Source organism: Pan troglodytes, chromosome 5 (assembly GCF_028858775.2).
Source record: "Pan troglodytes isolate AG18354 chromosome 5, NHGRI_mPanTro3-v2.0_pri, whole genome shotgun sequence".
Taxonomy (NCBI): domain Eukaryota; kingdom Metazoa; phylum Chordata; class Mammalia; order Primates; family Hominidae; genus Pan; species Pan troglodytes.
The window spans coordinates 128,628,766-128,642,493 of record NC_072403.2 but is presented as its reverse complement, the minus strand read 5'-3'; the positions used below and the strand labels follow the sequence as shown (position 1 = coordinate 128,642,493).

Here is a 13,728-nt window from a genome sequence, read left to right as displayed (position 1 = left end):
GTTAAAAACAGAAATATTTAAACATTTTATAAAGTAATCTTTTTAATGTGTTCAACATGAAAAACAGCTTCTCCCTTCACAATTGCCACATTTTAATGGATTATCAGTACAATATTTCTTCTGTTTTATAAATAAATTTTATAGGTTTTCTGTTGCAATTTTTTGCAAAGTATAACCTACAGCACAGTGATATGTATAATTTAAGGTAATAAATATTTTCACATTCTAATTTAGCATTTGCATTATTTCATGCTTCTGAAGCTTTTTTGTTTTTATTTCTGCTTCAAGATAGAGGTAGATTTAGTAGAGATTGGATGTGTAAGACTTACTGCCAAAATGCAATTATCAATAGGTTTACTGCTAATGTGCAGTTTCCAAGAATGCTTGAAAAAATTCAGAATTACTAAGTAATGCTTCACCAAAATTCTCCTTTTCAAGCTTAAATTACTAAATAATTGCATATTCAATTATTCACAAATAGATACAAAAATCCAAACAATAGAAGATATAAATACAGGCACAACAACAAAACTAAAACAACAACAAACTACAATGAAAGGTTGCATCTGAATGGAAATTTTTGTTTCATTTTGCTTTCTAAAAGTGCATCAAATTCTCTTTACTGTTCTATGTAAAAAAACAAACATTCTTACATTGGCAACAAAGAGGGGTTACCTGAAGCTACCCTTTTTAGCCATAAATTTTTTTTCCTCCAGTAAGTTAAAGTTGAAATCCATCCATTGGTGCTTCCTGCTGCTGAAATAGAAACTGTTGTTGGTTTTCATCCACCTGAGGTACAATGCTGGGGTCATCTTCTTCTACACCAAAGTAATGTTCAATCAGATCAAATGCCTTCTGGTAAATTTCCTGATTTTCATGGCTTTGCAAAAACTCAATTTTATCCAGACCTGTTATACAAAGTATATATATATATATATATATAAACAAACTGTTACTACAATTTCAGTATATGTTTAAATCAAAATAATAAATGAACATCATCTATCACCTCACTGGCAACGGGACTATTTTAATCTAATTGTTGCACATACCGATAGCCATCACTTACGATTTATACTTCAAGAATGAGAGTATGTAGCAGTGTCATATGAAGAAGGACCATAGGCCTGGGAGTAAGATCACAGACACCACCCTGCTAGGTGTGTGATCTTGGCCAGGTAAGTTTAGTTCTTCTGTTTCTCAACTGTAAAATGGCAGTTTTAGATTAACTCCACAGGTCCTTTCTAGAGTAATTAACAAAGCCCAAAAAGGGAAAGCAACAAAACAAATTAAATGAAGAAAATAAAACACGCTGAGCCAGAGAGTATCACTATGAAATAAATGTGTAAAATTTGCAAACCCATACAATAAAAAACATATGGCTGTTGTGCGATTTAAAAGAATTACAATCTACAATTGAAACTGAAAGGCCTCATTTTGAAAAGATGAGAAGAATGTATAGCAATCGATTTTACTGCTTATCAGAAAAAGCTCTCCACGTAAGTCTGGGTAGTGCTGAAAATACATTTCATTTAATTACAGATAAACGACTTCAATCAGATTATCACAGAAAAAAAAGCAGCAAAGCAGTCCTATCTATACACAATCACAGAATAGCTCAAACCCTAGTCTAACTTGGGGTCAAAATAATGACTGTAGTAAGACAATATTCTTAAATCAGTGACTAATATCTTGTATTCATGTAATGTCTTATCCAGTGATGTTATATAATTTGAAAGAAAAAGTGATATCATGGGCTTTAAGAATCAAAAATAAAAGTCTGAATCACCCATACAATGTAAGAGGACTTAATACAGAAAAGTGAATATTTAATGCAAATAAAAGAAAATCAATTTAGATTCATGCCTTATCTAAAATAAATTCCATATGATTAAATGTTTTAAGAACCTAATTTTTAAAACTTGGCAAATAAAAAAATTAATTTTCATCAAATCTCTGTGGAGGCAATGACTTTGTAAACTTTGAAAGAATAGAAAATTAGACTGAGTTATTTAAACATAAATGAACATGGTATGTTTTATTAAAATAAAAGAATGTGTTCAATGGATGATCTGAAAAAAAATAGACCGAGGAAAAAGTCATATCAAAATAAACTACTATAAAATAAAATTCAAATTTTTACCAAAAAAAAAAGTCAAATAGATAACCAGACAAAGTACAATAAATATGCAATTTGGATAAGGACACAGACTAACTCATGAAAAATACATACTACTATCTATAGGAAATAAACCAAAAAATGTACATAAAAGCAACTTGGGTGTACTATTTTACATCTGCTGAGTCCACAAAATAAACAAAACAAGTATGAGGTTGTAGAATAGATTCATACAATGCCAGTGACACTGTCAGCAACAGGCCTTTGGAAAGCAAAATGAGAAGACATCAAAAGCTTAAAAAGAAGTCAGTGCCCTAAGACTCAGCAACTGTATTCCTGAAAATTTATCCCCAGATATTAATTCCATAAAAGAAATAAACATATACACAGAAAGATGCTTATTTTGGTATACATAAAGTGATAAACTGGGAACAAACTAATGGTCAACAACAGGTTATGGTTAAACTTCATTCAAATGGCTAAAACTTGACTCAATATGTAGCATTATGGCCAGACATGGTGGCTCATATCTGTAATTCCAGCACTTTGGGAGGTTGAGGTGGCTGGATCACTTGAGGCCAGGAGCTCGAGACCAGTCTAGCCAACATGGAGAGACCCCGTCTCTACTAAAAATACAAAAATCAGCCGGGCATGGTGGCATGCACCTGTAATCCCAGCTACTCGGGAAGCTGAGGCACATGAATTGCTTGAACATGGGAGGTGGAGGTTTCAGTGAGCCAAGACCACACCACCGCACTCCAGCCTGGGAGACGGAGTAAAACTGTGTCTCAAAAAAAAAAAAAAAATTACATATTTTTATATATATATAGTATATACATAACATTATGTGGCCATTATAATAAAAATTATGTAGAAATGTAAAATTTCTCCAAAATGTTAAAAAGTAGAACATAAAACTACACATACAATACAATTAAGTCAATGTAAAGTATTTGTGCATACAGACAATGTTAAAAAAAGGTAAATAATAAAAATAAATTGTTAGGGTAATAAAATTACGGGTGACATTTTAAAACTTAAAAAAATACATACTGCTTTTACAACAAAAAAATTGTAGGGAACTGGAAGGGGAAAGTATCTATGACAGATAGTTAAGAACTGACTATAATTGCAAATTTTTAACTGACTGCTTACCATATGCTTCTTCAATGAGAGCACAGTATGGATTAATGCCTATTCCATTCTGCTTAGATTCTTGTTCTCCAAGACGTAAAATATTTTCAAGTCCATTTAAAGCCACTTGGACTATTTTGGAGTCCATAACAGTCAAAAGATCACAAAGTGGTTTAATGCAGCCTAAAGCTACCAAATACCTTCAGATTAATATAAAAAAGAAGAAACAGGGAAAAAAAGATTTAAAAAGACTTAAGTACTGTTTGTAACAATGACACAAAAATATTTTTCATAGTGAAATGTTACATAAGCAATTAAGAAAAAGTATTCCTATACAAATGCAAACATTACACACATTTAAATTCTCACATAGGAAACTTAAAATTTTCTTTACTCACCTATTCTCTAATTTAACATAATTAGCAATAAATGGTCTTGCAAAGACTATAAAATACAGACACAAACTGGTACTTCGGCCTGTTTTTCATGGTGCTCATCTGAGCATTAAACATAGGTTCGAAAGGTTGTTTTTTTTTTTTTTAAAGGCAAGCCTACACACAGACATACACACACACACACACACACACACACACACGGAGGTCATATGGGGGTAGACAGAAATGGAAAGAAAGAAGAGACATCTAAATTAAACTTGAGAAAATTTCCCATAAAAACAATCACAGCTAATGTTCTGAAACATATACTGTGTTTCAGAAGGATAGAAGGCCTGTAGGAACAAAACAGGCTCTCTTGTGAATAATGTTCATAAATAATATTCACAAAAAAATTCTTTAATTTCTGAATGCGTGTCCTTTTCTAGTTATTGGCTGGTTTTCTGTACTCTATAATGTAAATGAAGTAACTGATCTGTTCACTTGGCAAAAAGTCCATATTAAGTACAAAGGTTAAAAACATACTATGAAGCCAGGCTGTGTGCCTTCAAGTCCCAATTCCACTCCTTATTAGTTGTGTGACCTTGAGCAATTACTCTGTGTCTCAGTTTCCCCATCTTAAAAATGGGAATAATAATAGTACCAACTTCAGAGAGTTGTTGTAAGAACACAATAGACATTTAATAAAAGTTTCTGTCCCTCTTAAAAAAAAAAGATGTATATACCTTCACCAGAGCACTCATTTGCCCTATACTGTACTGTAATTGATCAAAAATATCTGTTGAATGAATAACTGCCTCACAGTTAAGAGATTACAGGAGATAAAACACATGAAAGTACCAGACACATTGCTGGTGCTCAATAACTAAAATGACTTACTTAGCACAATAACTGGCAATAGTAGGCACTCAACTAGTGGTATGGATGCATAACTTAATCTGAGATCAAGAGGTCTTTTCCCAAATATGCAGACTTAATGAAATGATAAAAGTGGTTAGAAAAATAATTATCTCAGTTTGGATACTTAATCCATACTAATAAATTAAAGCAATAATATACAGAATAGATATAACCACGAAAATTAATTGAAAAAATACAACTATTTGCAGGTGAACAAACTTGCAGCCCAAATAAAATAAAAGTAACATCAACATTAAAAAAATACAAAATAGAACAAAGGAAGGGTCTTCATTTATTACTGCTTGTATCCATGACACAAAGTGGAAATACTGATGAAAGCAAAGAGATAGAATAGAAAATAAAAGGCAGAGACAGATGCTAGCAATATACAGCTATACAAATTTGAGAGAGCAAGATAATACTACAAATGAAGGCAATAAAAGACAACAATTTCACAATAGGTAGATTTCAAAATTATGTGATTTATAAAATAGCACTGTAGTTTGACTTGTTTTATAAATTGAAAAATAAATCAAATATGCATTAGAAAATATTTTCTAAGAAGTCTAGTTTCATGGAGGGATCCTCCGAACAAGACGATTCTGTAGAAGCTTTTAGTAGAGGTGTAAGTGAAACTTTGCTATGGGAGATAAAAAAGAGTGAAAGTACATGATAAAAAGAGATTCAGGAATCAATACTGATAATAAAAATTATGATGATTGTAAATAATAACAGTAGCTATTCTTAATTATCTATTAGTTATTAATAATATGTTTAGGCACTGTGCTGACACTTCAAAGACATAAATTTCACTTAACTATCAAGATACCGTCCCTCGGTTTCATCGGAGATTGGTTCCAAGACACCCTTCCTCTCAATACCAAAATCCACAGATACTCAATTCCTTTATATAAAATGGCATAGTATTTGCATACAACCTATGCATATCTTTCCAAGTATTTGAAATTATCTTTAGATTACTTATTATACCTAAAACAATGTAATTACTATGATGTTACTAATTGTTGTATTGTGTTTTTAAATTTGCATTATTTTGTAGTGTTGTACTGGCATTTTTTACTGTCTTTTTCTTTTTTAATATTTTTGACCTGCAGGTGGTTGAATCCACAGATGCAAAACCCAAGGATATGGAAGGCTGACTACACTACCATTACTATTCATTACTGGAACTCATTTTTTAAAATGAAGAAACTAGATTAGAGGGGTTAAACAACTTTGTCAAGACCACACAACTTTTACTGAAGGAGCAGGATTTGAAATCAGGCTGACTTAAAAGCCCATGCACCTATTATTTACATTGTCAGCAGAATAAATAAATTTAAAAAGCCTAGACTCAAAAAGCTAATATAAAAAAAAGGTAACTAGTATAGAAAAATAAAAGTAAGATACTATCCATAGGCAAGGCTAACAATCAATGAGGACCAGAACATCACCATATAAACAATGTCTATTTCAATTTTATTTAAAGTAAGTGGATATTCAAATTTATTAGCCATTTCTATATAATAAAGCTATATTTTTGTGATTAAAAAATATTTAATGCCCATGACAGTGTACTCTGCAAATTAACATAGACCGTTCCCGTTTGGATTTTTAATCTCTGATTTTTCTTAAGCAGCCTATCAAGGAGAATGATGTTAATTACACGTTAAATGGGAAAAAAAAAATTGTGAATGAGTAACTGATATAATACATGCTGTCATTTCATATTATCAAACTGACTTAGAAATAATATTTTAGTTCCATCAGTAAATTAAAATATGTTTTATTTCAACTTTTGTCTCATTTACATGTAAAAAACAATTAAGAAGTTTATATCATACCTTATTTGCTCTGGAGTACCTCCTGATGTTGCATTAGTTATAGCCCAAGCTGCTTCTTTTCTGGTACGAAACTCTGCTTTCTGAAGAATCTCAATCAAAACAGGAAAAATATTTGCATCTATAACAGCCTGAGAGGGGGAAAAATATATAATCAGTACAAATACTGTTTCTAAAATATTACCAGTAAAAAAAAATCTTGAAACTCAATGGCTTCAAAATGTCAAGGTTTTTGGAACCTTGACATTAAAATAAATTTTTAATTTCTATTCTGTCAGCAAACTTTTCAAATATTTTTCTTTTTACATAGGAATTTAGCTTTTTAAAGACTGGAGAATAGCAAAATATAAATTTTAGAGATGATAAAGCACAAGCCATGTGACTGATCAAAATGGATAAGTAATCACTGACGCAAGAAGCTTGATAGAACCCTAATAAATCATTAAAAGCTTTGAGAGGAAGATTATTGCATAACTTATTTAAAACTAATGCAAAAAAATATCTTTCTAAAGACAAACCATTATGTGTCAGGCACTGTGCTAGACACACACACACACACACACACACACACACACACACACACACTTGATGTTCTTCACTAGAATACTACAAGTAAATGTTATTATTTTAGAGGAGGAAAGCCCATGTTCTTTAAAATACTTTTTCGGTATCTTTTTAAAAAGGAATCTTTTTCAGTAAAAGTGATAACTTTTGTCCAAACTGGCTTCTTAGACCTTGCTGTTCTACTCTCAGATCTGAAGGGTAGTTACCTGAATCTGAGCTCTATTTCCAGCAGTGATGTTAGAAACAGTCCAGCAGGCTTCTTTTCTAATTGACTCCTTTGGGCTACTCAATAAATGTAAGAGACAGGGTAATGCAGAACAATTCAAAATTACCTAAAACAAGTTAGAAATGGAAACAAAAAGTTTTATAGTAAATAACCTATATGAAAATCTACTAATGAATTATTTAGATGTACAAAACCCATTCTAGAAAGTGAAATTAAGAAAGGAGAAATTCCTCCCAAAGTAAAACTTGCTGTCTTCTACACGTCTGCTATTGATAAACCTAGTCTCCTGCCACTATAAGGAACTGCCCTGTTCTCAACCCAATAAAATGAAAATCAGAGGTATATCCTTCATATTTACAAATGTTCTCAGAGTTCAACTGATAAAACTGAAAAAAGATTTGGTGACCGAGGTCAGGATCCAACCTCTAGTTCTGCCAAATGAATTGGTGAAAAAAATACATATATCATACAGTCTGAGAAAATCCAATTCTACAACCATTAAAAACAGCATGTAGAATCAATTGGCTTCATAAAAATTTTTACTATCTTACTCTTCTTCTGTAAACAAGTATATTCTGCATTGTCCCTTTACATTCTTTATTCCATTGCAAGATTAATTATGTTCCTATATTCAAAATACTCCAATGATTTACATTAAATTCATCTGGTGAAGAAGTGTGGAGCAGTGCACTGGAAATCCAACTGAAAATTACAGTATATGTCTAGAATGGCATTTTCATTTCAAGAGCTATATTAAATGAATAACTGTCAATTACTAAAGAGCAACTGTTTAATAACTATGATTAGTATCCAAATAGGCTTTTAAAAGGATAAAACTGAAAGAAAATATGTAGGTTAGAATAAAAAATACACTGTAAGGCGGTAAACAAAGGAGAATCTAACGTGTTAAATAATTTAAGTTTCTATCTTCAAGAAAGATTGTGCTGGACATAGTGGCTCATGCCTGTAAGTCTAACGCTTTGAGAGTCCAAAGCAGGAGGATCACTTGAGCTCAGGAATTTGAGACCAACTTGGGCAACATAGCAAGACCCTGTCCCTAAAAAATAAATAAATAAATAAATTAGCCAGGTGTGGTGGTGCACACCTGCGGTCCCAACTACTTGGAAGGCTGAGGCGGGAGGACTGCTTGAGCCAGGAGGACTGCTTAAGCCAGGGAGGTAAAGGCTGCAGTGAGCCATGATCACACCACTGCACCCCAGCCTAGGAGAAAGAGCAATATCCTGTCTCTAACTAAACTAACTAACTAAATAAAAAGATTGTAACCCAAATCTGGCTGGAGTCAATCTTGACAGCACATCTTCTTTGACATCTCACCATCCTCCAAGACACAGATACAGACAAACACACAATTATGGTGATGCTAAAATCTTGATTAATATGTAATCAAGTTGTATGAAACATAAATTTTTTAAAGTCCTTTATGTTAACAATTTATGATACTCAAGTTTGAACTCACCTGTGTTTGAATATCATCACCAGTCACAATATTACCAACTGCCCTTAATGCAGGTGATACAACTTTATAATCATTGTGCCTAAAAATAATAAAAACATGAACCTAAATACTAGTAAGAATTTAAAATTTACACAGAAGTTACAAAAATACTACAAACTCCTGCGGGGTGTTCAGCCAAAGATCCCATTGAAGTTTTACTAATTATTCTGATAATCTTTATAACAAAGGATCTAATCCAGGATCGTTCATTACAGCCAGTTTTCATGTCTCTCCAGTCTCTCCAGAATGATTTCTCAGTCTTCCCTTAATTTTCATGATTTTGCCATTTTTGAAGATCATAAGCCCATTATTTGGGTTTATCCAATGTTTTTCATGATTAAGACCCAGGTTATATACTTTGGCTGGGGGATATCGTAAGTGCTATAACCTTTTCATTATATCCCAATCTGTTTTTTCCCATTATATTGGTACTGAATTCTGGTCACTAATTACGATGATGTCTGCCAGACTTTTCCATTTTACCATTATTGTTTTCCCATTTATAATTAATATAATTAATATTTTGCAACAAAATACTTTGAGATAATGCAAAATCCCACTCCTTAACCTACTTTACCACTAGGTTTTAGCATCTCTTGATGCTTATTATCTGAAGTATTGGTAATTATTAGTATTATTACCAGTGATGTATTTCTAATACTATCATTCTAACTACATGCTTTAGTGTGGACTTATGGGTTTCATATTTTATTCAATGAAATATACATTAATGCAATTTATTTCAAAGCACAAACTGTCCCAGGTTTGGATAGTGAGAACCCCTTCAAATAGGCTTCTGTGTCCTTTTGACATCTGTCCATTACTTGAGCACTCATTACTTCCTGCATTCATCTTACATTTTCTCAGTCCCAGTCCTGAAACCAGTCATTTCTCCAACAATCTTGGTTCCTTTCAATGGAGAGTAGTGTTTAGAAACTTCGATTTGAACTTCAGTTTCCTCAGCTTATTAATGTAGAAGTGTTACTGTTCCCATGCCCTTCAAGAGGATGCACACACACATACCTACACACATGTATATATTTATTTCCATACCTAGCTATGTTAAGAGCCATGAGTTCACATTGATATTTCTAGTTCTAATCTAAAATAATTAAATTATTCAGGCTTTCTCCTCTTCTATATTTTTATCTCTATTCTCCGATAACAGGAAATAGCTTCTATTTTCCTAACCTCCCTATATCAGCCAATCTTTTACCTCAGCCAGACTGGTACCCCATGATGTGCTGGCTCCAAGTCCTGCTCCAGCCTGCTTATCTGCTCACCCCAGTGGGTGTCATTATCAAGTTGGGGCCCTGATCCCCCATGCTGAACCTGCATGCCCACCCTCCACTGATGCTATCCTCATGCTGGGACCCCCAACTCCTTATCAGACCTATCTTTGTGCCATCTACCTTGTTTGGGCCTACAATGGCTTCTCGACAAAAGAAGAAAGGAAGGAAGATAATACATTTTTAAAAGAGGGTAAGAAGATGAAGTTATGAAGTTACAACATCTTTTTAAAACAAGTTTTCTTAAACGTTTTTAACTTCTTTGTATAGAAAAGCTGTTCTTTTTAAGGAAAATAGCTATAACAGCCCAGCAAAGAGAAACATGATATCTTTAATAGAGGTGAAATACTAAATGATTTTCACTACATGGACTTTTACTCAAATTAATTATTATAATGAATAATAAACTAGATTATTTGTTCTGTGAGAGGAGAAACTATGTTCTATACTTCATTAATGTCTCACACAACACCTTAGCAGATAACAGGCATTCCATAAATACTTATTAAGTTTATCTAATTCATAAAGAGATCACATTAAACTAAGGAAATTCATTTACAAAATAATTAGTTCCAACTATAGGACATAAGTTCCAAATTTTAGGGTCAACTTTCTAGGATTATGGCTATTCTGTTAAGTGTAGGGTCAGTAGCTTTTTAATTTTCCCTGAAGACAGTGACTCTTGAGATATTTACAAAGCTATTACTTGAATTGCTAATTTTAATCTCAATCATACAATTATTAAGCATAAATTATTTATAGTTACATCAAAAGTTCCACCAATCTTCGACAGACTCCAGAATCAATGACTGCTTGAATTTTATCATTGGGTCCATCGGAGAGATAAGAAAGGGCCCAACACACGTCTGCTAACACATCTGGGTCACTGCTAAACAACAGTCGTGACAGGACATTTAAGCAAGGTGAAACCTGTAAGGGAAGAAAGAGCATATTTAAATTTTTTCTCTATTTAAAACCAAGTTTCCTTAGAAAAATATAGAAATTCATTTTAAAACAAAAATTTAATGTTATAAAAATACCAGAAAATTTATATTGTTTTAAAATTATAATCAGATGTATGAATATGAAGCTGATTATGACTACTATTATGTTATATTGAATAAGATATGTAGTTAAATTTGTTTTAAAAAATAGTAAAATATTTGAGATCTCTTGTCTGTGTCTAAATCACACACACCCCCACAAAAAAAGCATACCAAAACTGAGAAGTTCAAATGTTCCAGTTAAGTGTTTGATATGATGATCACAGAATATAATCTAACTTTAATGAGCCTCACTGTACTCATTACATGTACTTAACTGGAAATAAATCTAATAATCATTTGAAGAACTAAGGTACAGAAAGTACAAAAATAAATATATTTGTGAAGGGTACTCAAGTGGAAGTCATTAATAAACTATTACACTGATAAGAAGGCATGTAGCACCTAAGAACAGTGCCTGACATAGAGTAGGCACTCAAATGTTGGCTTTTTTTAAATTCCCATGATCACTATTGATGCTATGTTCCTTAAAGTTGTTTTTTTAAAATAAGCAACCTAACATATCCCTTAGTCTTTCTCCTCAGTTAAGAACTATGTTAAGCTGGGCACGGTGGCTCACGCCTGTAATCTCAGCACTTTGGGAGGCCGAGGCGGGTAGATAACTTGAGGTCAGGAGTTCGAGACCAGCCTGACCAACATGGAGAAACCCGATCTCTACTAAAAAACAAAAAAAAAGAACTATGTTATATGTTATGTATCTCACAAATAAAAAGTGATGACATTTTTCTTAAATGTTCTAATATTTTAGATGACTTTTCTCTTTACCCCTATTTTAAAGAATATCAGTATATAAACGATCCTCTTCTGAAAGCAGTTACCATCTCTGCTGGGCCTGTCCTCTAAAGATGATTTTCAAGATTATCAGCATATAAACTATCCTCTTCTGAAAGCAGTTACCATCTCTGCTGGGCCTGTCCTCTAAAGATGATTTTCAAGATTATCAGAATATATACCACATTTTCTGAAAGTAGTTACCATCTAAAGATGACCCTAGGACTCATGTACACAAATCAGTTAGCTTACATAATAGGTATGTCTATCTGTTAGTGGGCAAATAAAATCAGCACAACTGGATCCTTCTCCAGCAATCAAGCTTCCACCCTTGCCAACCACCTCTTCCTTGAACAGAGAAATCAGGGTTTGTTTTTCGTTTTTTGTTTTGTTTTGTTTTTGAGACAGGGTCTCACTCTGTTGCCCAGGCTGGAGTGCAACCTCTGCTTCCTGGGCTCAAGCAATCCTCCAGCCTCAGCCTCCTGAGTAGCTGGGATCATAGGTGTGAGCCACCATGCCCAGCTAATTATTGTACAGACAGGGTTTCACCATGTTGCCTAAGCTGGTCTAGAACTCCTGTGCTCAAAACAATCCAACCACCTCAACCTCCCAAAATGCTGGAATAACAGGCATGAGCCCGCCACACCCAGCCAAATATCAGGTTTTTGAAGCAAATATAAAGTATGTTTAAAAAAATTAATATAGCTGACATATACCTTTTTGCTGAGTTAAAAAACAATGAACTAATACCTATTTCCAGTATTAAGTGAGCAAAGTAAAAACATTTCTGCCCCAGTATCTTCTCAGGAAAAAAAAAAGAAACAGAAATACAAATTCCAACTTTGAAAAGGCCAGTAGACATTAATAATCCTGCCCACAATATATAAAGACAAAAGTGAATAAAGAAACAGTAACCGACTTAGAAGAGGGGAGAAAAGTGGAAGCTTAATGCCAGGAGAGGGAACTACCAATAAGAGGAAAGCTAATTTATCTCCCCACCATCAACTCCAAATGCTTAGAAATCAGAGGAACCAGGTATCACAGACAGCAGGGGAAACGGTGCTAAAGTAGAGGAAGAGATTAAAAATCTGATAAGAAGCAGGATAGACTTTGGGTCCCTACTACAAAGGTAGGTGACTAGCATTCTCAATGCTACCAAAGACTGGAAGTTTATTTGAAGGAGAAACTGGACAACAAAATGTGAATCACAGAAACAGAACTTTGGGATATAAAGCACAGTGGAGGTTGAAATGAAGCACTAGACTAGAAAGTAGGAGATAAGTGTAAGTCTGCATACTGACTAGTGAAAACCTCTAGCTCTTTTCCAATACTCAGTTCCCAGATGTTTATTATTTGTATTTTTTATTTTTGAGACAGGGTCTAGCTCTGTTGCCCAAGCTCAAGGTGCAGTGGCATGATCACAGCTCACTGCTGTCTCAACCTCCCAGGATCAAGCAATCCTCCCCATCTCAGCCTCCTGAGTAGCTGGGAGTACAGGCATGCGCTACCACAGTCAGCTAATTTTTTAAATTTTTTTGTAGAGACAGGCTCTTACAATGTTGCCCAGGCTGGCCTCGAACCCCTGGGCTCAAACCATCGTCTCACCTCAGCCTCCCAAAGTGCTAGGATTACAGCATGAGACACAGTGCCCAGCTGCAGGATATGTAGTAGCCAGGTATGTTACCTACTCTATACCTCAACCCAATCTACCCATCTTCCAGCAAAAGAATGCAAAATCTGTCTCTGAAAAAACTGAATGGTCTCACAAAAGAGACTGAAATTTAGTGTTCCTCTAAGAAAATATGGTTTTGCTGCCCAATTATCCTACAATGAAGTCCATTTATACACTCATTTCCAATCAGTTTTTAGTTTCTTCCGAAATTTGTTCAAAGATCACCAGATAAATGAAGAC

The 13,728-nt window shown here is 33.6% G+C and overlaps 1 protein-coding gene across 4 annotated transcripts in view; it reads right to left on the bottom strand.

Annotated features, from left to right (window-relative positions):
- KPNA5 (karyopherin subunit alpha 5) overlaps positions 1-13,728 on the bottom strand; it is a 60,715-nt gene that overhangs the window by 8,837 nt on the left and 38,150 nt on the right. For 3 of the 4 annotated variants that reach the window (XM_518711.9, XM_063813377.1, XM_009451885.5), the window contains 6 exons: positions 10,748-10,911; positions 8,654-8,732; positions 7,157-7,282; positions 6,390-6,517; positions 3,275-3,453; positions 676-908 (listed from right to left, as the gene is read on the bottom strand). In XM_518711.9, the coding sequence (XP_518711.3) occupies positions 721-908; positions 3,275-3,453; positions 6,390-6,517; positions 7,157-7,282; positions 8,654-8,732; positions 10,748-10,911 (864 nt within the window). In that variant the 3' untranslated portion in view covers positions 676-720. Of the gene's footprint in view, positions 1-24; positions 909-3,274; positions 3,454-6,389; positions 6,518-7,156; positions 7,283-8,653; positions 8,733-10,747; positions 10,912-13,728 lie in introns of those variants that run through there. The other variant, XM_009451888.5, reaches the window with a different exon arrangement.